At 38.6% G+C, this 21,813-nt stretch overlaps 1 protein-coding gene across 1 annotated transcript in view; it reads right to left on the bottom strand.

Moving 5' to 3' along the window:
• Window positions 1-5,590: 5,590 nt before the first annotated feature.
• TUT7 (terminal uridylyl transferase 7) overlaps window positions 5,591-21,813 on the bottom strand; it is a 49,828-nt gene continuing 33,605 nt past the window's right edge. Inside the window, exons 18-29 of the mRNA XM_075067495.1 lie at window positions 21,208-21,228; window positions 19,461-19,550; window positions 19,268-19,381; window positions 19,059-19,136; window positions 17,467-17,644; window positions 16,355-16,402; window positions 16,177-16,268; window positions 15,199-15,314; window positions 12,637-12,959; window positions 8,257-8,333; window positions 7,978-8,041; window positions 5,591-6,228 (exon numbers count right to left, since the gene is read on the bottom strand). Coding sequence (XP_074923596.1) covers window positions 6,161-6,228; window positions 7,978-8,041; window positions 8,257-8,333; window positions 12,637-12,959; window positions 15,199-15,314; window positions 16,177-16,268; window positions 16,355-16,402; window positions 17,467-17,644; window positions 19,059-19,136; window positions 19,268-19,381; window positions 19,461-19,550; window positions 21,208-21,228 — 1,269 coding nt within the window. The 3' untranslated portion in view covers window positions 5,591-6,160. The remainder of the gene's footprint in view (window positions 6,229-7,977; window positions 8,042-8,256; window positions 8,334-12,636; window positions 12,960-15,198; window positions 15,315-16,176; window positions 16,269-16,354; window positions 16,403-17,466; window positions 17,645-19,058; window positions 19,137-19,267; window positions 19,382-19,460; window positions 19,551-21,207; window positions 21,229-21,813) is intronic.

The raw sequence follows: 21,813 nt of genomic DNA on the forward strand, positions 1-21,813 counted from the left end.
ATGGGTGTATATGTCTCAAACAGTTCTTTTTGTCCAATTCTTGTCTGATGAATTTCTCAAAACAGGCACCTGGATAAAAGAAGGTAGGCAGTGTACAAAAGTTTTCATGGTGTTTGTTTTAGTCTAATGTCATGCTAGTAAATCTGCAGTTGTAGTTTAGGAATGCAATTGCTCTAAGTTTCTTCTTGGGAAGAAGTTACTCTTTTTGGTCTGAAATTTTGTATGATCTAGAGCAGTGGCTCTCTACCATGAGGGATGCGGGCAGTCTCAAACAGATTGCAACTGCCCTGTCCTTCATATTGCTACATTAGGTTGGTTAGAGGGTGTGCTCTGCTATGGCAAAGGTGCTTCCAGTACTGAAAGCTGAAAATTGCTGGTTTAGGTTGAGTAACTCTTCTTTTTCAAACTTTAGAAGAAGAATCCTTGTTTGCCTCCCTGGCTTTTTGGTATGCTTGCCTGAACTCCTTGCTTTTTATACGACACTGATCTGTGTCCCTGGAGTAGCCTCTTTCCGTCATGGCGCTGGAGACTTTAGCATAGGTATTTGCATTCCTTTTTTTGGAACTTAGTTCTGCAATAACAGACTCGTCTCCCCAACATGGGATGAGATCCAGTACCTCCCGTTCAGACCATGCTGGAGCTCCTCTGTGAATCTGGGACTGCGTGGTCTCTTGTGATGGTGAGCAGTGCTGATGGTGACCAAACAGGAAATGAAATTCAAAAGTTCCTGGGGCTTTTCCTGCCCACCTGGCTAGTGTGTCAGAGTTGAGAGTGTTGTCCAGAGCGGTCACATAGTAGCATTCTGGGATAGCCCTCAGAGGCCAATAACGTCTAATTGCATCCACAATACCTTTAACCCAGGATTGCGATCTCATTTTAAGCGCTACTCCACTTGCCGAGGTGGAGTAAAGAAACTGATTTAAAGAGCCCTTTAAATCGGAAAAAGCCGGTTTGGTCATGTGAATGGAATCTTTTTTTTCAAATTAACTCAGCTAATTCTGAAATAAGACTAATGTAGACCAGGCCTTAGATGTCTGTATGCTAGTGCGAGAAGTATGAGGAATAAGCAGGAAGAACTCGAAATGCTAGTAAATAAACAATTGACATAGTTGGCATCGCAGAGACTTGGGATAATACGCATGACTGGAATATTGGTATAGAAGGGTACAGTTTGCTCTGGAAGGACAGGCATGAAAAATGTATACACTTGGACTGAGACTGAGGTGGAAATAAGAGACAGACTTTAGTCTCTGGGTAAGGATAAAAGGGGTTAAAAAACAAGGGTGATGTCATAGTAGGGGTCTGTTACAGACCACCAAACCAGGAAGAAGAGGTGAAGGAGGCTTTTTTTTAAACAACTATCAATCATCCAAAGCACAGGTGTCGGTGGTGACTGGGGACATCAACTACTCAGACATGCATTGGGAAAATAAAACAGCAGGGCACAGATTATCCGACAAGTTCTTGGAATGTATTGGAGACAATTTTTTATTTCGGAAGGTGGAGAAAGCTACTAGGAGAGGCTGTTCTAGATTTCATTTTGACAAATAGGGAAGAACTGGTTGAGAATTTGAAAGTGGAAGGCAGCTTCAGTGAAAGTGATCATGAAAAGATAGAGTTCCTAATTCTAAGGAATGGTAGGGTGGAGAACAGCAAAATAAAGACAATAGATTTCAAGAAGACACTTTAGGAAACTCAGGAAGTTGGTAGGTAAGATCCCATGGGAAGCAAATCTAAGCAGGAAAACAACTGAAGACAGTTGGCAGTTTTTTCAAAGACATTATTAAGGGCACAAAAGCAAACTATCCGAATGCATAGGAAAGATAGGAAGTATGTCAAATATTCAGCAAAGGCATGGGGGTGGTGCAGTGAAAGATGATTAAAGAGAAACATGAAACATTCCAAGGAAACGCTGTTTTCTCTATAGCTAAAGAAAACGGTATCAGGCGAGTTTAAACTGCCATCTTGATTTATACTTAGGAATATTTAGTATCAGACATTTTCAAATAGTAATGACTTAACTGTGCATACAAAAGTACACATTGGTTTGCATGGACCATAATTGTGTACACAAATTGGCTAACAGAGCAAGCACATTATGAATATTACAGTTAAAGTGCAATATGCCCTTCTAAATATGTTCAGTCAGATGTCTCCATATAGAAAATCAAGGATGTTACTAATGGAGCAGAGATCACATAGATAAGCAGTTGGTGGACAAACTCCCATTGACTTCAATGACAGTTAGCTCAGGCCCTCAGTCTAAAAATAGAGTTTTTAATAGATAATTTCAGGGACTTGTAATTCGAATCCTATTTACAAAAAAGTAATCTGCCAAAAACCAACTGGAGAAGTGGATCATCACTGAAGGTATCCTCCACTATAATTTACATATAAGTTTCTCTGTGATCAAAAAGACAGTAGAAAATTGAAGCATATAACACTAAACACTCACCTAAATATTTTGAAACCTTCCAATCATAAATTTACTAACAAAGCCCTAAATATTAGAAAGTCTGGGAATGCACAGACAATATTTCCAGCCAATCCCAACCTGTGGTATTTAATTGTCAGTTATATTACCCCAAATAATTGTAGGCATCTAAATAGCCATTTTAACCTAAATTCTAAAGCCAAATTTTAAATAAAATTAGACACTTAGACAAAGACTGCCTCAAATTTCAGCCTCAGATAATTCAGAAAAGCATTAGCATGTGAAAATAGGAAGTTGTAACAAACTATTTTGAAACCTGCATTATAATAGGTGTTAAGTGCCTGTTAAAATTAACTATAGAGATGCTAGGACAGAGATGCAAATTTTTCCTGTTACTTTCTTTGAATTTTTAGTTTTCCTTTAAACTTGACACATCACTCTTATTCAGTTGCTTTCTAGATAAAACATGCTGATTGCTGTGGGTATATAGCGTACATACCGCAGTGTAAAGGTGATGTAACCTCAAAATGTAATGCTGTATGTTGTGAGGGAGAAAGTGTAGTGTCTGTTTAACGTTTTGCATGGCAATATTTTCTTTTTACTGTAGTTTCTCCTCCACTCCCCCAGGAAAATTCAGATTTACTAACTATGCCATCCACTAGAGATTTGGTTATATAATCCAGTTTTGTGAAAGTGAAGCTCCTATCAGAAAAAAACACAACTAGCATGGGATACCTCAGTAAAATAACTACTCTGCAGAACAAAAATCCCACCAGTTGTGAAGTGCAGTTTTACTGCAGATTGATTAAAATTCAGTATTGTGCTCCTAAGACTGTGTTCGAAAGTTTTGGGACAAGATTCTAAAAGGAGGAGGAAATCCACACAGTAATTGAGTTTGACTACAGCTGAATTGTGCGTACAAATTAAGGTACTTGTACATGCAAATAGGCAAATGCCCAATTGTCTCTTCTTTCTAATGTATTCTTCAACACAGGGTACCTTATTTATCTCTTACCACGTGCCGCCATTAGTGTGACTCAGATCCTTTGGCAACACACTGGCAGCCAAATTAATAATTTGGAGTTTTGTTCTTTGACTCACCTTTAGATAGCTAACAAAGTGTTAAGAAATTCACCAGTCACTTACATACATCCTAGTATTTATTGGTCTGTGTTCTCCAATGGATCTGACAAGCAATAAACTATTCTTCACAGCACAACCCTGTGAAAGAATTATCCACCCAGTGATGCTGAGACTAGAACTCATTTTATCAATGCCTCAGCCTGTGCTTTAGTGAGTGGACATGCTACCTTTATATGTATCTGAAAGGAGAATGTGGAATAGATTTTTTTTCAAAAGTCATCCCAAATTTGTTGCAATTGATACGTAGTGTATGTTTTTGTTTTATTACTCTGAATTTTTCTGCGCCTTCCTCTGTGAGAAAGCTAATTAGAGCCTATCCCTGCATTTCCCATGCACACACAAATTCCTTTGGAGTTTATGGGGACTTTTGGATGAGCAAGGAATGTAAAATCATTCACCTGAATTGGCTATCCTGTCTGATGTTATATTAGGATGGAGTAGTTTATCACTTTGTTTTATATTGACTGAATAGCCTGATTGCAGTTGATTTGTGTATTTTTATTTAATATATCTTCTCCTGAGTTAAATTGTTGCCTGTTTCATTACAGTCTCTTCATTACTTCAGTGGGAGCTTGACTGAGCCCTGTGAGGAACTCCCAAGTTCAACATATGGAAGGCTGGCAGGATCAGGGGGAAAAAAAAAAATACTGTCATATCCCATACATATGAGTTGTGAAGTGAACATCTCCAAAGTACTGGTGGCTTTAGTAGGTTTGACATGAGCTTCAGGTTTGGGATTGTGGTTCCCAGGCTCCAGGAGGAGTCCTGCATTCATAGCTGCCTAGAGAAACACTTCCCTCTCCCGCTCGCTCCCCCAAGGAACAAGAGAAAAACCCAACAGTAACCTGGGTGAGAGTGGAAGGGCGGAAAAGATGGCTTCAGAATGAAAGATGAGGGCATCCACAGAACTAGCCCTCAGCTTAAGTCAGGTTGAGGAAGGAAAATTTTATATTTGCATGTTTCATGGCAAAAGGTACCAAGGGGGAGGGGGGAGGCTATGGGATAGGGAGCAAAGAATGATTTTTATGAATATCGTCTATGGAAGGGGTATGGGGTCTCTGAATACACTTAGCTCCATAAAAGCTTTTATCTTTCACTCCCATCCACAATCAAAAGGAGAAAACTTTGAATACAGGGTTAATTGAGCCATTGTATACACAGAACACAGCAACTTTTATATTTTGCTGCCAGGCAAATAAACAGTACAACAAAAACCTGCAAGTAGTTCACCAAGAAAAGACCAAATTTTAGTTTTATGATAAAGTACCATTAGCTATGAAGTTGGAATGTTTGTCAAGATCACTTCATCACCTGAATGTGGTCATTCTCTGTTAGTCTTTGGATAAAATTTCTCTTGATGTATAAGTGAACAGATTTATGAAGTGATGAATTTTAGAATACACGTACACACACACAATGAAAGTTGGGGACTTAACTCCCTTTGCCCCTTTGAAAATCCCACCTTATGTCTTTAATAAACATGTAGACATTTGGTGAAAGGAACTATGAGTCTTAAACCAGAACACGTTTAAGTAAGTAGTTAGGATAATATAATTTTACTCTGTGTTCCTAGTGAATTTTGCACTTGGAATTGTAAGTACAAGATAAGGAGAAATGTAGAAATTTCAAGTTTTAACTTTTTTTTTTTTTTATTTCAAAGTCATAAATAACAGTGGTTTCATTTTTACCCTGTATTGAGTCCCCTCTCCCAAACAGGGTATGAAGGTACAGTACCAGTTCCAAAAAGACTTCAAGTAAATCTTAAGATGACAGTGCTAATTAAATCCTTGGCAGGCAGTTGGATCCTCTTCACTTCTTAGGAAAAGGAAAACACCCCTCCCCAATTGCCGATTACTCTCGTCTGCTTTTTAGCAATTTTCTCTGTTGTATTTTATAGGCTATGGGAAAGATTCTTAGCAGCATTAAACAAGACTAACCTGCTTAATCTTTTACTGTACACAAGCACAGCAGCATATTAACTCAAAATCACAAAGGGAAAAAAAAACAACTCAGTGGCAGTATGTCCACAGGGGTTTCACAAAAAAGTTTACTAATGTTCGTGTTTTCAATTCTCTGCAGATAAAATGTTTGCAAATACATCAGTAGTAGTCCACAAACATTTTAAACACTTTACACAAGGATTCCGTAAACAATCAACAATAAATAACATTTCCTCCTTCAAAAAGTCAATTTTTGAAGAAAAATAAAACATTATATTTGGCTTGCACACAATTTTGGTGCACTTTGAAAGGGTCAGGTTGAACATTAAAATCTTGAAAATGAGCACCTGCTCTTATCTACATGTTTTACCTAGTAAACAAATACAGACATCATGGCTTTCTATTAAAATGTTCAAATAATCTATTAAGAGCAGGAGTCCATGGTAGGAGCACTGCATTAAAAATCCATTGCCTCTGACTTTTAGCAATCTAATTCAAATTAAAATACCATATTTTCTTTAAACTTAAATTGAACATTGTTTTGTGCTGCTGTCCTGTGAGCCCAGAAGCTTTTGCCAAAATGAACCTAATTTTTGAAGTGAATGGATGGCCTGTATTGCAATTTCAGAGTTCTTCAATCCCCTCATGATTCCTGTTGGGTTGTCTTCTGTGAGGCTTTTCCCTGAGCCATGTATTTACTGGAAAGGCTGCCTAAACAGAAACCAACAAAGAAAGTTATTATTGAATTTGTAACCAAGTAGAAAACCAATGATCTGAACAAAAAAACAAAATCTTAAGTGTGCTCCACATTGCATGTTCCACTCTAGGGGGAAGAACAAACTGGACACACTTGGTCTGAGCCAGATTAGATTCAACCATGGTAAACTAAAGATTGACACCTCAACTTCTGACTTTCAGAGGGTCAGGGAACACCAATTTCCCTGCTGAAAGAGCATTAAGCACCCATCTGACAAAAATCAGACTGCTATGAGGTGTCAAGCTTTGGGCACGCAAAAACAAATGCTTAACCACTACTCATTTTTAAAGCTTGGCCGTAATAGCTGATTAAATATTTTGTTTTTTAAGCAAGTGAAACGTGTGTGTAAGGGAGCAACAGTCCTATTCTCCTTCTAACACAGAATGCACAGATCTGGTGCAAGTATAGCTCCTTTACTAGGGGATCTTTTTACCTTTCAGTCAGGCAGTGGTTTGCATTGTTTTTAAAGCTCTCTCTTGAGCTTAACTATCCTTTGTCATGACCTGACTGCTGTCTCCTACTCTGATTGGTAGTTGGTTTGTACAAAGAACCTGCTTTAATGCTGTGGGTCCTAAGAAATTAATTGATCCTGTGGATTTCTAGAGGGCTATTTAGGCTTTCTTTGAGGGAGGTCTCACATATGATCCTTGAAAGGAACACTCCAAGATACATGAATACACCCTAGTAGGCAGAAACAGGAGGACAGAAGGGAAAGGAATTGAAACAAACAAAGACAGCATACTCTGCTGTCACCACCCCTCTTCTCCCCCCCCCCATAAAAAGCAAACCAAATAACTATTGTTTGTAAATAAAGAAATAAAACTAACCAAAGTAGGGGAGAGCTGAACTGCCTCCTGGTTCTGCTACCAGAGGAAAAAACTTCTGGTAGACAAAGAGGCTGGGCTTAGCCCAAAGGGTGCTAACAACAAGTCTAAACTGCTTTTAGTATCAACACAGAAGACAGAGTTCTGTAGGTACTATAATGTCAATTAAGAAATTCAAGTTACAGTAGATTCCACTTATCAGTGACCCCCTTGGTCAACAACAAAATGTTGCCATTATCCAGCAGCTGCCAATAAGTGGAAGGTGGGTTTGCAAGGCTGCAGCTAAGGAAGGAAGTGCTGGGCAGGACATTCCCTGGCTGCAGCCCTGCAACCTGCCCGTGGGCAGGTAAGTTGCAGGGAGAGGGGCTGCACTGTACTTGGTGTGCTCTCTGGGGATCAGGACTCAGCCCATCCCACTGCTTCCTTCCCTGGCTGCACCCCCTAGCAGGCTGCAGCCTGAAGAGCACAGGGAGAGCTACCATGCAACTCTGGCATCCAGTCACCCTCCAGCTACTGCCCTGCTCCCCCTCAGCTCGCAGCCCCTTACCTCCTGTGCAGTCCCTGTGTAAAAGGCAGGTCTGTAGGCTTGCAGCCAGAGAACACATATCTTCCCACTTTTTCCAGTGGCTGCAGTCTTGCAAACCTGTGTCTGCTGGGTGTGCTCAGCATGTCCCTGTGCCCCCTCCTTTGGCTGCAACAGTGAAAACCTGCCTGCAGCTTTCTTCTTACAAAAATGTTCTTGACAAGCAGCATTCTGCTGCCAATATCTGAATCCCACTAACATTAAAAAGTTAATGGGACAGAACTGGTCCCCAGCAAAATGTTATTAATCAGAAGTTAGTATCTGGGTTGCTGTTCAGTGGAATCTAATGTACAAACCTGTCTGGGGACTCAAGAACACTTTTCCTTTTTGTTTTTTCTTTTCCTCATGTAAAAGTATTCCCTAAAAGAGAGACGTACAGAGATAAGCAAACATATAAAATTCAAGTATTAGGCAGGGAACAGTTGACTGGATTACAGATAAACAGTGTTGTACCTACCAAAAAAAAAAAAAAGTGTATCGTGGTTGAAAACTTGAGCCAAACTTTAGCTTAATACTGTAAATGGTTTTAAGTATACTTACGAAGAATATGATTCAGAAAATTATGCAGTGTTTACCTGATTTAGTCTACCAGCATGTTTAACAGCACTCGGTAAAGAAGGGGATCCACACAGACTTTCTGACTTTGATCCACCTGAGAAATTAAAATAAAGTGAAAATTTACTGAAAAGGTAAACATATTACCTTTCAGTTAGAATCTCCAACAACTGATCATTATCTCTATAAAGGCACTTGTATGCATGCCTCCCCTTCCCCCATCACCATAGTATCCCAGCATCTCACAATCTTTAGTGTATTTAAGCTCAACACCCTTAAGAAGTAGGGAAGAACTATTATCCCCATTTGACAGAACTTAGGCACAGATAGAGAAGTGACTTGCCCAAGGTCATACAGGAAATCCAAGGGAAACCAGGGAATTGAACCTTGCCCCTTTACCACTGGATCATAGAAAACACTTTTGCGGGCCCACAGAAAACAACTTCCAGAGGAAAAAATGATTCATCAGCAGGACCACCCTCTCCCACACACATGTAATGATAGGCAACAGCCACCTCTCCGTGATTAATGTAGTTTACATATACATTCAACAACCTCATCACCACACTTATATGCTAGAAGTGACAAAGGTCCATATACAGCAGGTCACCTGGACTGAAAAACTGCTGAAGCTGCTCCCACAGCAATGAATACACAGACATCTTGAATACAGTCAAATATATGTTAGTCTTCACTCTCCCTACGTCACACTTCAGACACGGGACAGTGGAAGTGAATTTTTAGGAGGAATTTGAATGAGGTACGAGGAAATTTGACCACTTGGGTTTGGGAAATGAATTCCAAGGATAGGGCACAGGATTTAAGAGACATGGAGAAACGTGAGATAAGGTGGCATTGGCAGAATGAGTGGGCAAGGGGAAATGTGAAAGGAGACCATTTAGAGATGCAGAGCCTTGATGGTAAGTACAAGACGTTTACATCTGATGCACAGTGAGGTGGAAAACTAGACAAGTGACTCAGGGTCAGAAACAGGCTGCAGCACAGATATGAAACTTCATTTCAGATCCATTTGGCTAGAATCCTTGAATACATATTCTTCAGCTTTAGCTGATACCCAACAGGCGATGTAAGGAAGGTGGTATGTACACAGACACTGCACTGCCTTAAGTATGTGGACTTAAGAACTACACCTCTCTCACAGCTGGAGTTGCTAGGTCAGTGTAGCGGGCAACTTACATCAGCAGGAAAAATGCTGTAGTGTAGAACAGGCCTGATTTGAGAGACTCCTCATGGAGATGATTAGTATGACAAATGCCACTTTAAATGGCCAGGAAGAGGAGGAACTTTTTTCAGTGGCTTTAAATGCTCTGGGGGCTTATGCAAAGGCTCCAAGGAGGGCATCTTACCACTCGGAAGATACTGCAATTCTCTATTCCTTCAGACGCTAGTGATTAACGAGGGGGCACCCCCTCGCCTTTTCTACTTTATACGAGTCCTACAAAAAGTGGAAACTAGGTCAAATTACAAAGGATGAATATAAACAAACAACACAAATATTTAGGAACAAAAATAGAAAGGCCAAGCCACTAAATAAGATTAAACTAGCTGGAGACAAACTGTAGATGAAAACGTTCTACAAATACATTAGAAGCAAGAGGAAGACCAAGGATGGGTTAGGCTTGTTGTTCCCCCATCCTTGAGTAACAACAACAGAAAATCTGGAATTGGCGTAAGTGCTATATGACTTTATTTCAGGTTTTCACAAAGAAGGTTGGTGGTGATTGGACATCTAATATAATGAATGCCAGTGAAAATTAGGTAGGATCAGAGGCTAAAATAGGGAAAGAACAAGTTAAATATTAGGTAGACAAAGTTACAACAAAGATTCCGGTGGCACCTTAAAGATTAACATTTATTTGGGCATTAGCTTTCGTGGGTAAAAACCCACTTCTTCGGATACATCGGAAGCTTATTCCCAAATAAATCTGTTAGTCTTTAAGGTGCTACCGGAGTTCTTGTTGTTTTTGTGGATACAGCCCAACACGGCTACCCCTCTGAAATTAGACAAGTTAGATGTTTTCAAGTCACCAGGGCCTGAGGAAATGTATCCTAAAATACTCAAGAAGCTGACTGAGGAGATATCTGAGCCATTAACAATTATCTTTGAAAAGTCATGGAAGATGGGAGAGATTCCAGAGAACTGAAAAAAGGCAAATATAGTGCCCGTCTATAAAAGGGGAAATATGAACCAACCAGAGAATTATAGACCAGTCAGCTTAACTTTGGTACCCGGAAAGATAATGGAGCAAATAATTAAGCAATCAATTTACAAAAGCCTAGAAGATAATAAGGTGATAAGTAACAGGCAGCATGGATTTTTCCACAACAAATCGTGTCAAACCAACCTAATAACTTTCTTTGAGAGGGTAACAAGCCTTGTGGATTGGCAGGGAAGTGACAGATTGGTATATCTTGACTTTAGTAAGGCTTTTGATACTGTCTTGCATGACTGTCTCAAAACTATGGAAACACAACCTAGATGGAGCTACTATAAAGTGGGGGCCTAGCTGGTTGGAAAACCACTCCCGGAGAGCAGTTATCAGTGTTCACAGTAAGCTGGAAGGCCATATTGAGTGAGGTCCTTCAGGGATGAGTTCTGTTCAAAGCTTCATCGACGATCTAGATAATGGCATAGAGAGTGTACACTTACAAAGTTTACAGACAATACCAAGCTGGAAGGGGTTGCAAGTTCTTTGGAGGATAGGATTAAAATTCAAAATGATCTGGACAAAACAGGAGAGATGGTCTGAAGTAAATAGGATGAAATTCAATAAGGACAAATGCAAAGTACTCCACTTTGAAAGGAACAATCAGTTGCACACATACAAAATGGGAAATGACTGCCTAGGAAGGAGTATTGCAGAAAGGGACCTGGGGGGGTCATAGTGGATTAAAAACTAAATATGAATCAACAGTGTAACACTGTTGCAAAAAAAGCAAATAATCTAGGATGTAGTAGCAGGAGTGTTCTAGGCAAGACACAAAAAGTAATTCTGCTCTACTCCGCACTGACTAGGCCTCAACTGGAGTAGTGTGTCCTGCTCTGGGCACCACATTTCAGGAAAGATGTGAACAAACTGGAAAAAGTCCAGAGAGGAGCAACAAAAATGATCAAATGTCTAGAAAACATGCCCAAGAGGAAAAAATGAAACAATTGGGTTTGTTTAGTCTATAAAAGAGAAGACTAAAGGGGGGGGCGGGATAAATGGCTGTTACAAGGAGGAGGGAGAAAAAGTAGTCTCCTTAACCTTTCAGGATAGGGCAAGAAGCAATGGGCTTCAATTACAACAAGGACAATTTAGGCTGGACATTAGGAAAAACTTCCTAACATTCAGGGTAGTAAAGCACTGGAATAAATTGCCTAGGGAGGTTGTGGAATCTCCATCATTAGAAATTTTTAAGATCAGATTAGACACACACCTGTCAGGGATGGTCTAGCTAATACTTAGTCCTGCCATGAGTGCAGGGGACTGGACTAGATGACCTCTCAAGGTCCCTTATAATTCTATGACACTACATCTCAGCAGGATGAGGAGGAAAGATCTGCCGGCTCAGGAAATTGGAGAAGGGATCATCCCAGCATACCAAGACTTTGGCAATTGTGTCCTCTTTCAAGGAGGAACTGGCGTCATCCCGGGTGTTCCATGTCAGTCTGAAAGTCCTCCCTGAATCAGTGGTCATTGAGACAAAGTAGCATTGCCTCCATAAGAAAATGACAAAGGCTGCTGCAGGAAATGAATCCCCTCTGCCTGGCTGCTGATTTGAGCAGCTTCATTTCCATATCCTGTTGACTAGTAACCACTTTGTGCTTATTGGGAATGGTTTAAAACCATTTATGGGGGAAACGTGTGTCAAATTCTTAATCTTATTCAGAATGCAGTAGTTTAAGATGATGAGAATAGCTCTGCAGCCAGCCTTCATGGACGTACAATGCACTCAAATGGAATCTAAAGTTTGAAAATGGAGCTAAGGATTCTGAGGGAAGTGGAAACAGCCTCTGGAAAATACGAAAACGAATTCTTCCCCAGACACAGGCCCAGATCCTCAAAGATATTTAGGCACCTACCTGCCATTGATTTCAATCTAATTTAGGAGCCTAAATACCTTTGAGGATCTGGGCTATGCAGCCTGTTTTCTGGCTCTAGTGGACATCATGTCTAGTCTTTCAAGGCGACAGGGAGTGCCCTTCAGCCAGGCAGAGGATTAAGAAGGGAAACTGGACAATTGTATCCTATCCCCTTGAAAAGTAACAGTCAGTACTATGTACGCTCAGTATATTTGATGAGACATTAATCCAGACTCATTTAGTCAGTCTCGTTAAATTCTCCAAAAATATAGAATCTGTTTAAGATGTCTTAGAGTGCATTTGGGTTTCATACCTGCAGCTCCTTTATACTGTGGGCACTCCTTTTTAATGTGGCCTTCTCTCCCACAGATAAAACAACGTTTTTCTCTTAAGTCTCTGTCCTCCTGCCGCTTCCACTTCTCTGCTGACTGCCTGGAAGCCTTATCTCTTCCTGTGTCCATTGTTGCCATCCCTAGTTTGTTTTTCTGAGGTGTACATAGTATTGTTCCTTCCTTCATTGAGGTATCTTTTTCTGTAGTTTTATTTTGGATTTCTTTGTCCTCTTTGCTTCTTTTCTCGTTGTTCTCTATGTACCTTTGGTTTTTAATATCTTCACGATCATGTCGTCCTCTCAACCTGCAGAAGCAAAACAGTGACAGAAAAGCAAATAGGCTCTGTCAGTAGAGGGAGACAAGAAACCTTGTGTTAAATAGTATCATCTTTAAGACGATTTCTGCAGCATGCAACAAAAATGAAAAGTATCTCTCTTTTTCCTAGAAGTCTACATGGTGGGAAAACCAACATAAAATATTAAGTAAATTTAGTAAAATTAATTTATGTACTTAAGGAAAATTTCTGCTGAACTCTAATGGAAAATATGAGCAATATATAGTAAAGTACCACCATACAATCAACCATGGCTAAAAAGCAAGACATCTTTACAACCAAAGTGTCTAACTCTAGGAGTAATTTTCATGGATTTCTAATCTAGCTATACAAACTTCTTCCTGTTTACAAAACCCTGAATATAAAGTGCTCAGTCCACAATTGAATTGGATTAAATTTGTTCAAATTTGGATGGAGAGCATTATTATACAAATAAGAAAAATCATACTAAAAATTAACAAAGAACGACATTTAGTTTAGAGCTCAGCTGAGTGCTTGCACACTATATTCAAAGTTTACTTTAACACTAACTTGGAATCTAACAAAGACAATTAACTATGCACAAACAAGTTTAATCACAATATAATAAACCTCTAAAATATTACTTAAGGTAGCAATGGCTGCTGCAGTCCATCCACTTAAGAGAAAGGCTCTAAGCAAAATGCTAAAAAGAAATTTAATGGCATTAAAATTCGAACAAATGGTGGTAGTTTCAAAAATGCTTCTGTTCCAGAGTCACTTGGAGGCTTTTGAAAATATACCCGATATTCTTTATTTGTGACTTCTGCTACATTACATTTGCTTGGCACAAGATGCATGGGTTCTTAACCTAGATGTCTCAGCAATATCCATTTCACAATTCACTAATCAAATATAAAAACAATATACAGTAAAGGATACTTCAGACAGTCTCTGCTTGTGTTCCTGGTTCGCTAGCTGCCAAGGAAGTGTTTTGTTGCCGCTTTTTTAAAGCTTGTTGAAAGTCTTCAGACCAATTGGTTCCCCAGAAAATAGGTTTGTTTCATGTCTTTAGCATGGATAGGAATACCATTGAGTCATATTTTCCCTTCAAGGAAAGCATTCTGAAGGAGGCAATCCCTTACTGCAATAGCCCATGTCCTTGGAGTCAGTTGGTGAAGAACATTATCTGATCAACACTGGACTATTTTAGCGGTTCTGCTCAAATTTTCTAACTAGAGAGATGAACTCTGATTTCTGTTACTTTTACATTTCTATTAGTAATCCAAGTCCCTTAAACACTGGGCCCTCCACTGTGACAATTTTCACTCTCTCTCGAATCCAACATCTCAGAAATTTACACAAACCCCTTTGTTTTCCTCCACGGGACTCTTAATACACATGCGTGGGTCTGACTTTTTTAGGCTATCTAGTCTGTAACGAACATATTTTCCATTCACCTTCAACTAAAGCTTTTATGATTTCCTTCTCTTGAATTTATTTGCTGCTTTTCACCATTTTATGATTTTCTATCTTTAACTCCTTCAGTGGTGATTTCTGAATTACCCATTTAGATGGTAAACTCCCTGAGCTTGCAGCTAAAAGTCCAGGGTTCCTTGAAATATCAGTTTAGCATTTGTTTCCTGTAGTAATGACTGAACCTTGAACGTGTTTACCAAGTCCAGGAATCCTTGCTCGTGTGTAAACTAGGCTCTGTTTTAGGGAGCAGATATCTAAACTCATGTTGTGGTGCCTTTTGCTTGCTTTTAGGCATCAGTAATCACCACAAAAGGTACTTTGCTGGGAAGCTCTTGGATTCCATAAATAGAAGCTATTAAAACAAAACATATAGGAAGTTTTCATGAGCTCTCTCTCCAGCACAAAGCTAGTCAGCTTCACATTCAAATTCTCTCCAACTAAATGCTATTGTTTTTTAAACCAGAGCAAATACCACCCCTAAGATAGCTGAATAGCACACTGGATGAAATATGTATTTCAGGATTTATGAAATAATTTTGCTGTACTGAAACACTAAAAGACATTGAGACAGGTAATAAGAGTGACAAAACCCAACAGAAGTTAAAACAATTCAAAGTTAAGTGAAACACTTATTCTCTGTTTAATAAGGGAAAATACTCTGCAATGTCAAATTACTATTTCTGCTCTAGAATTACTTAAGGAATCCACCTTCCAAATAAAGGTAAAGAGCCCTGTACTACCAAAAACACAGAACCCTTAAAAAAGTACGTACTTTCTCCGCATGGGACAGTCTTTCATGAAGTGCCCAATTTTACCACAAATTCTGCAGCATCTATCATTTGGGGCTAGTTCTCCTTCTGTCAGGACTTCTGGGTCAAAGAAGTATTCCTAAAAAGAAAGAATGTAGTTTTGTGCATCTATTTTTTTTCCAAGATTTGGAAACCTACGCCAGCTATGACTAGGGCTACTGTAGACATAGCCTTTTTGTTGGTCAAGGGGGTAGGGGTGGAGGTGGTGTGGGGGAAAAAGACAAAGCTACCGCTGCTCATTTGGGGTGGATTTATTTTGCTGACAGAAGAGCTGTCTGCCAGCAAAGAGTGCCTACACGGGAGACCTTTCAGTAGGTCTGCTTTGTATCACTCTGTTGTGGTTCCTACTGTAGAATCAGGAAGGCCATTACCTGACCACAACTCTACAAAGAACTCAGTTGAGCCTTCTTGACCTCCTCTGTGACTATGAATGTTCTAGTCTGAATGAGAACAAAGTTACAGCCATGTTCCACATTCTGTAACAGGACTGAAATTCAGAGCTGTATAACATGGTTATAAGTGAGGGCTTGTCCTAACTGGTTCTCTGACGCACTAGCTGCTGCTTTGTTCTAAGACAGCCTGTTTAACACAACACATTTTAGATTAAGCTGTTTGGGACAGACTACGATTTACTCTGTGATTGTTCAATGGAGCCCCAACCTGGTTGATGTTACCAGGTGCTGCCACAATAAAACTGTTAAAAAAATAAAACAACCCATCAGTAATTTATACCAAAAGCCAAAAGAGCCATTACTATGGAAGTTACCACTGAAATCTGAAAGGAAACACTCTGCCTGCCATGCATAAACTACCAATAAGTTCTTAACAGAGTGCAATTGTTTTCATCTGAGCCATGTGTGAAGCTTCACAGTAGGTAAGGGACTTAGATACCAATGCAGAGGGCGAGTGGGTTTGTACTGCTACATTCTAAAGACGCTTACCATTTTTGAGGGATATTCTTTAGGAAATCCTTTTATTGGGGTACCAAATACCCTTCTGCCATTGATAAAAGCCTTCATTATAAAATTTGTCACTAGGAAATAAAAGAAAAATCTTAATTGTCTAAATAAACAAGACCCTCAGCAGATTTGTGCAATGCTTGTGGACCAGGTACCTTACTTTTTCTTGATAAGCCAGCTCCAAGATTGTGGTTCAAATCAAAGGGATCTGTGTGAGGAAATTTGTAGGTATTACTAAAGTTCACATGAAAGCAAACTATGAACCAAACTGATTAATATGAACACAAACAATCCAATGTTGCTTTTTCTGATGTGGAATCATTATACTGCAATTGATTTCTCCATATACTGAAAGAGACTATATTCAGAAGACAGAATCTCAGCAGTCCAGCTATGAACCAAATTGACCAAAATGTTGAAAAAGAGCAATTTTTGATGGCAATAGACCCCCCCCCCACCTCACCTTTCTATCAAAGTTAGATCAGCTAGAAAAATAATGTCTGCATTGACAAGATTTCCTACATATTGACCTCAACACAACAACATTTCCTGCATACAGACTCATATAGATGCAACACAGCACTTATATATTTGATGAGCTTAAACTAAATTTTATCTCTGAGGGATTGTTCGTATGCATAAAAGCTAAGCATGTATTTACATACTTTGCTGGATTAGGGTTTCGGTCTTCTAACAAAAAGGAACTGATTAAAAACATAATGCATTGCATCATTACAACATTCTGCATAATGCTATACAAAAGCCAACTGAATAAATGTTTCAGCCAGTCAAACTGATTTTAACTGACAGTTAATATTTTCCAAATAGGGGATATGATTATAAGAACTAAGTGGAGTTGGAGTAGAAGCAAGCTAAAAATCAAACAGATTCTGAAGAACCAGGGAAAAAATTACAGAGTGAGACAGACAGACTATGGACTGAATTCCAGTTTTCTTAACCGTTCTGATAGTCAGCCCTCAAACAAAAATGGTCCTCTCTAAACAATGATCTCCAAACAAAATAAAATGTAAAATTCGCTTTTCAACTTTATTTCAGTTGAAAAATAAGGGCTAAATTCCAACCCTACTGAAGTCAATCGGAGTTTTTGTGCCTAATTTCTGAAGAGTCAGGATTTTACTCTATCTAGGAGGAGGAGATCCTAATCCAGCAAGATGAAAGTGAAAAACAATATGCGAGAAGAGCAGATTCATTCAAATGGGTTTTTAAAGCAATTCCATACATCAACGAGCTATGTATTAACTCCTACAATACCTTCAATAACAATATATTTGGAGGTCCACTGCTTCTTGAAAGTTGTAAGCAGATTTTTTCTTCTGATGCAGATAACATGTTCTTTGAAATCAAATTCTTCTGTGTAGAAGCGGAGAAGTCCCAGCCATAGCTCCCCAACAGATTCAGTGTTTGAACCATAGTCTGGCCAACAGGCTGGCTGGAAGTTAGAACAAGAAATATTTTCCTCTGTGATTCAGTGACTCAGACAGATTAAGCAAATGCACATTCATAATTTGGGAGTGTTAAATTACACACAATTTTGGTTATACATAAGTTTGGTTTAGAGATCAGAGGGGTAGCCGTGTTAGTCTGGATCTGTAAAAAGTGACACACAGTCCTGTGGCACCTTATACACTAACAGAAGTATTGGAGAATAAGCTTTTGTGGGTGAATGAGTCTGATGAAGTGGGTATTCACTCATGAAAGCTTATTCTCCAATACTTCTGTTAGTCTATAAGGTGCCACAGGACTCTGTTGCTTGGTTTAGACAATTATTCTAAATCACTTATCCTTTTATAGTTTGAAGGTTAATGTTCATAATCAAATTTTGCTGTTTAAATGGTTGGTGGGTATTTTTAGTGCGAAGATTAGCAATGTGTTTTTTAAACAACTTACTGTTTATTTTTTGATAGCACGCAAAATTGATAGATGTATTGTTAATTTACGTTTAGGCTGGGTGGCCCTTCAACACAAAATTATTCCATTGAAGAGTTACGTCACCTATCATCAGGTAGAGAAGAAGGCAGCAGTCTGGCACATCAGCAATTATTCTTTAACAAACCTGATATGGTTTGTTAAAGAATTCAGGTTTCGCAAAAATATTTATTCACAGGTGCACTGGTCTCTTGTACTGTAGATAACCAACTATGTTATGGTAGCTTGACAGTACAAAACTGAGATTTTCACACATTTCCACTATATGTCAAATAATTTTAAGTGAATGGCTTTATCCCCTATACTGCCTTGGACATCTCAGCTTCAAGTGTTCTAATAAAATTGGAGATTTATATTTTGGAAGAACTATTGTATTTTATTAGGCTAAGCCAATTAATATGAATATGTACAGTTCTACACAAAAGTTTCCTGGCATGCCCTTTTACAAAGAAGATACTCTGCTTTCAAGTTTCATGCTTGGCTCTGTGTCTTGAGTAATGTTACACTTTTCTCCTCCAAACAAAATATCACGTTTTAAGGCATGAGGTGTTAGAACAATATCTGGCTTAATTTAACAGCTGAAAAATATTTAGCAGATTCTTTTAAGAATATTATCAGAATAGTTTTAAATCTGTTTGGATTACTAAAGCGAGGTGCTGAAGTATTGCTTCACAATTCCAACTGTAAAGGCTGACACGGCTATGTCCAATAATAGCTGACACTTTTATATAACTAAATAAGAAGTTCTCTTTTTCAGCCCATATGCAAAAATATATTACCAAATGTCATTGTTAGTAACTAGCTTTTACATTCATCTACTGCATTTTTTGAATACATGCATTACTAGGAGTTAGTTTCACTTTACAGAGTTATTGTACAATAATGCTATGTCAGAAAAGTGAATATAAAACACTCACCAACTCATCTATTTTGTCAAAGAAATAAACATTCCAACCATCAACTAAAATTTCAGGCTTCTTTGGCTCCTTGTAGATCTAAGAACAGAAAGTTAACTAGTCAGAGCATGGCTATTCAGACTTGATGTTTTTGATCCCTATTTTGGGTCAATAGTGCACACACACAAAAAAATCTAACTGGGACTAATATATTTCTTGACATACGGTACCTCTTGGAGAACAGGAATGACGGGTGGATTTCGCTGCTGAAGAAAATAAAGCATCATAAGAGTATATGCATAGGAGGACAGGCTACCTCTAGATGCATCTCCAATGTCACACATCTGGAAAGAGAAAAGCTAATTATATAAAACTTTTTACTGTGGGTGTTATCACTTCCAGAATGCCTGAAGTGTTACTCACCTTTGTAAAGACCTTCATTGTGTAACACAGATATTTTACTCTGGAATCAATTGCTGCATAAGAGGACAAGAGTCTTGTATTATGCAGGGCCTGTAAATAAATATGGAAGTTAAGTATGGGAAACTGAGTGAGGTGGAAAAGGTGGTAGTTAGCTGAAGTCTCTGATCAGGGAGGCTTCGAAAATGACCTATTTACTTGAGAGGAGCACAGACCTACAATGATTCACAACCACCTGGCTCGAAAATCTTGCATATGTATGAGGGCTGCCGATTAATCACAGTTAACTCACGCAGTTAACTAAAAAAAATTTAATCACACCGTTAAACAATAAAATACCAATTGAAATATATTAAATATTTTCAAATATTTTGTTTTCTATTACAACACAGAATACAAAGTGTACCGTGCTCACTTTAGATCATTATTTTTAATTGCATTTGCACTGTATATATGAGAAACAAAAGAAATAGTATTTTTCAATTCACCTCCTACAAATAGCATCATGAAACAAAATACAAATATAAATTTTTTCTGTTACATAACTGCACTCAAAAACAAAATAATGTAAAATTTTAGAGCCTACAAGTCCACTCAGTCCTACTTCTTGTGCAGCCACTCGCTAAGACAAACAAGTTTGTTTATATTTACGGGAGATATTCTGCCTGCTTATTTACAATGTCACTTGAAAGTGAAAACAGGCGTTCACATGGCACTTTCATAGCTGGCGTTCAAAGTATTTATGTGCCAGATATGCTAAACATTCATATGCCCCTTCATGCTATGGCCACATTGCAGAGGACATGCTTCCATGCTGATGATACTTGTTAAAAAAATGTGTTAATTAAATTTGTGAGTGAACAACTTGTGGGGAGAATTGTATGTCTCCTGTTCATGTTATAGCACATGTTCGTTTTAAAAACACTTTTACAGCAGATTTGACAAAACTCAAAGAAGGTACCAATGTGAGATTTCTAAAAATTGCTACAACACTCAATCCAAGGTTTAAGAATCTGAAATACTGTCCAAAATCTTAGAGAGATGAGGTGTGGAGAATGCTCTCAGAAGTCTTAAAAGAGCAACACTCCTATTCAGAAACTACAGAACGTGAACCACCAAAAAAGAAAATCAATCTTCTGCTGATGGCATCTGACTCAGATAATGAAAATGAACATGCATCGGTCCGCACTGCTTTGGATTGTTATCGAGCAGAAATCATCATCAGCATGGACGCATATCCTCTGGAATGGTGGTTGAAGCACGAAGGGATATATGAATCTTTAGCACATCTGGCATGTAAATATCTTGTGATGCCAGCTACAACAGTGCCATGCGAACGCCTGTCCTCACTTGCAGGTGACATTGTAAACAAAAAGCCGGCAGCATTATCTCCCACCCCAAGAGAAGAGATCACATGCAGCTATGGTGCTTCTCGCTGCTCAGGATGTTGCTTCTTGTAAGGACTTGCCAGGAGAAAGAAGTATCAATATACTCCAAAACCTGGTGTTTGCTCATTAAAGCTACGCATAAATTTCTGACCCGATCTTAGCAGGAAACGGCTGCTCTGCCCTACCCTTGACTTCCCCAGAAGAGTCAAAATGGCAGGATGTACAAAACTAACAAATCTAACTGGAAATAGAGTATTTAATAATTATGTACATTACCAGTGTATAATATATAAAACTGATGTCACTTCAAGACCAATCTCACATTGGAAGCACTTGAACAATTTGGCGCACTATGTACAGGCCGTTGTTATTGGCAAGAACATCTTCTTTAGGCCTAGGAAGGAATTTGGGCGTTTCAGTTAAATAAACGGAAATAACGGTATCAAACACACACCAAAGCCTTAAAGAAAAATTTCAGACGAAGATTCGTACTTAAAAACGCCCTTTGGGCACAGATATACAAGCTATACTTTAAAGTCTGCATATTATGAAAAGCTATAAATATTATTTAATTTTAATATAATGATTTAGACCACTTCATTCAATTACAATAACACATTTCTTGCGCATTCAGTTTTCACTCTAACATTATCTGAAAACTAAACTGTTTAAACAGCAAAACAGACAGCATTAACACGCTATCTGGTACAGAGTAAGTTTAATTTAAAATATTTATGCAACTATCCTCACAACAAAACAAGGCAATTTAAATGTGCATTTACAAGGTAATGTACATCCTCAAGTAATCTAGCAATTGCTCGTGCCCTCCGTTCAGCCATTAATTAAATAAGCACAACAAGAATGCTGTGGCAACTCTATAGAAAACAGAATCGTTTGGCAAGATGAGCTTTACGTGGATGACAATACCCACCTTCGTCAGATGGCATACATACAATACATGCATCTGA

The sequence above is a fragment of the Chelonoidis abingdonii genome, chromosome 6, assembly GCF_003597395.2.
Source record: "Chelonoidis abingdonii isolate Lonesome George chromosome 6, CheloAbing_2.0, whole genome shotgun sequence".
NCBI classification, from domain to species: Eukaryota; Metazoa; Chordata; order Testudines; family Testudinidae; genus Chelonoidis; species Chelonoidis abingdonii.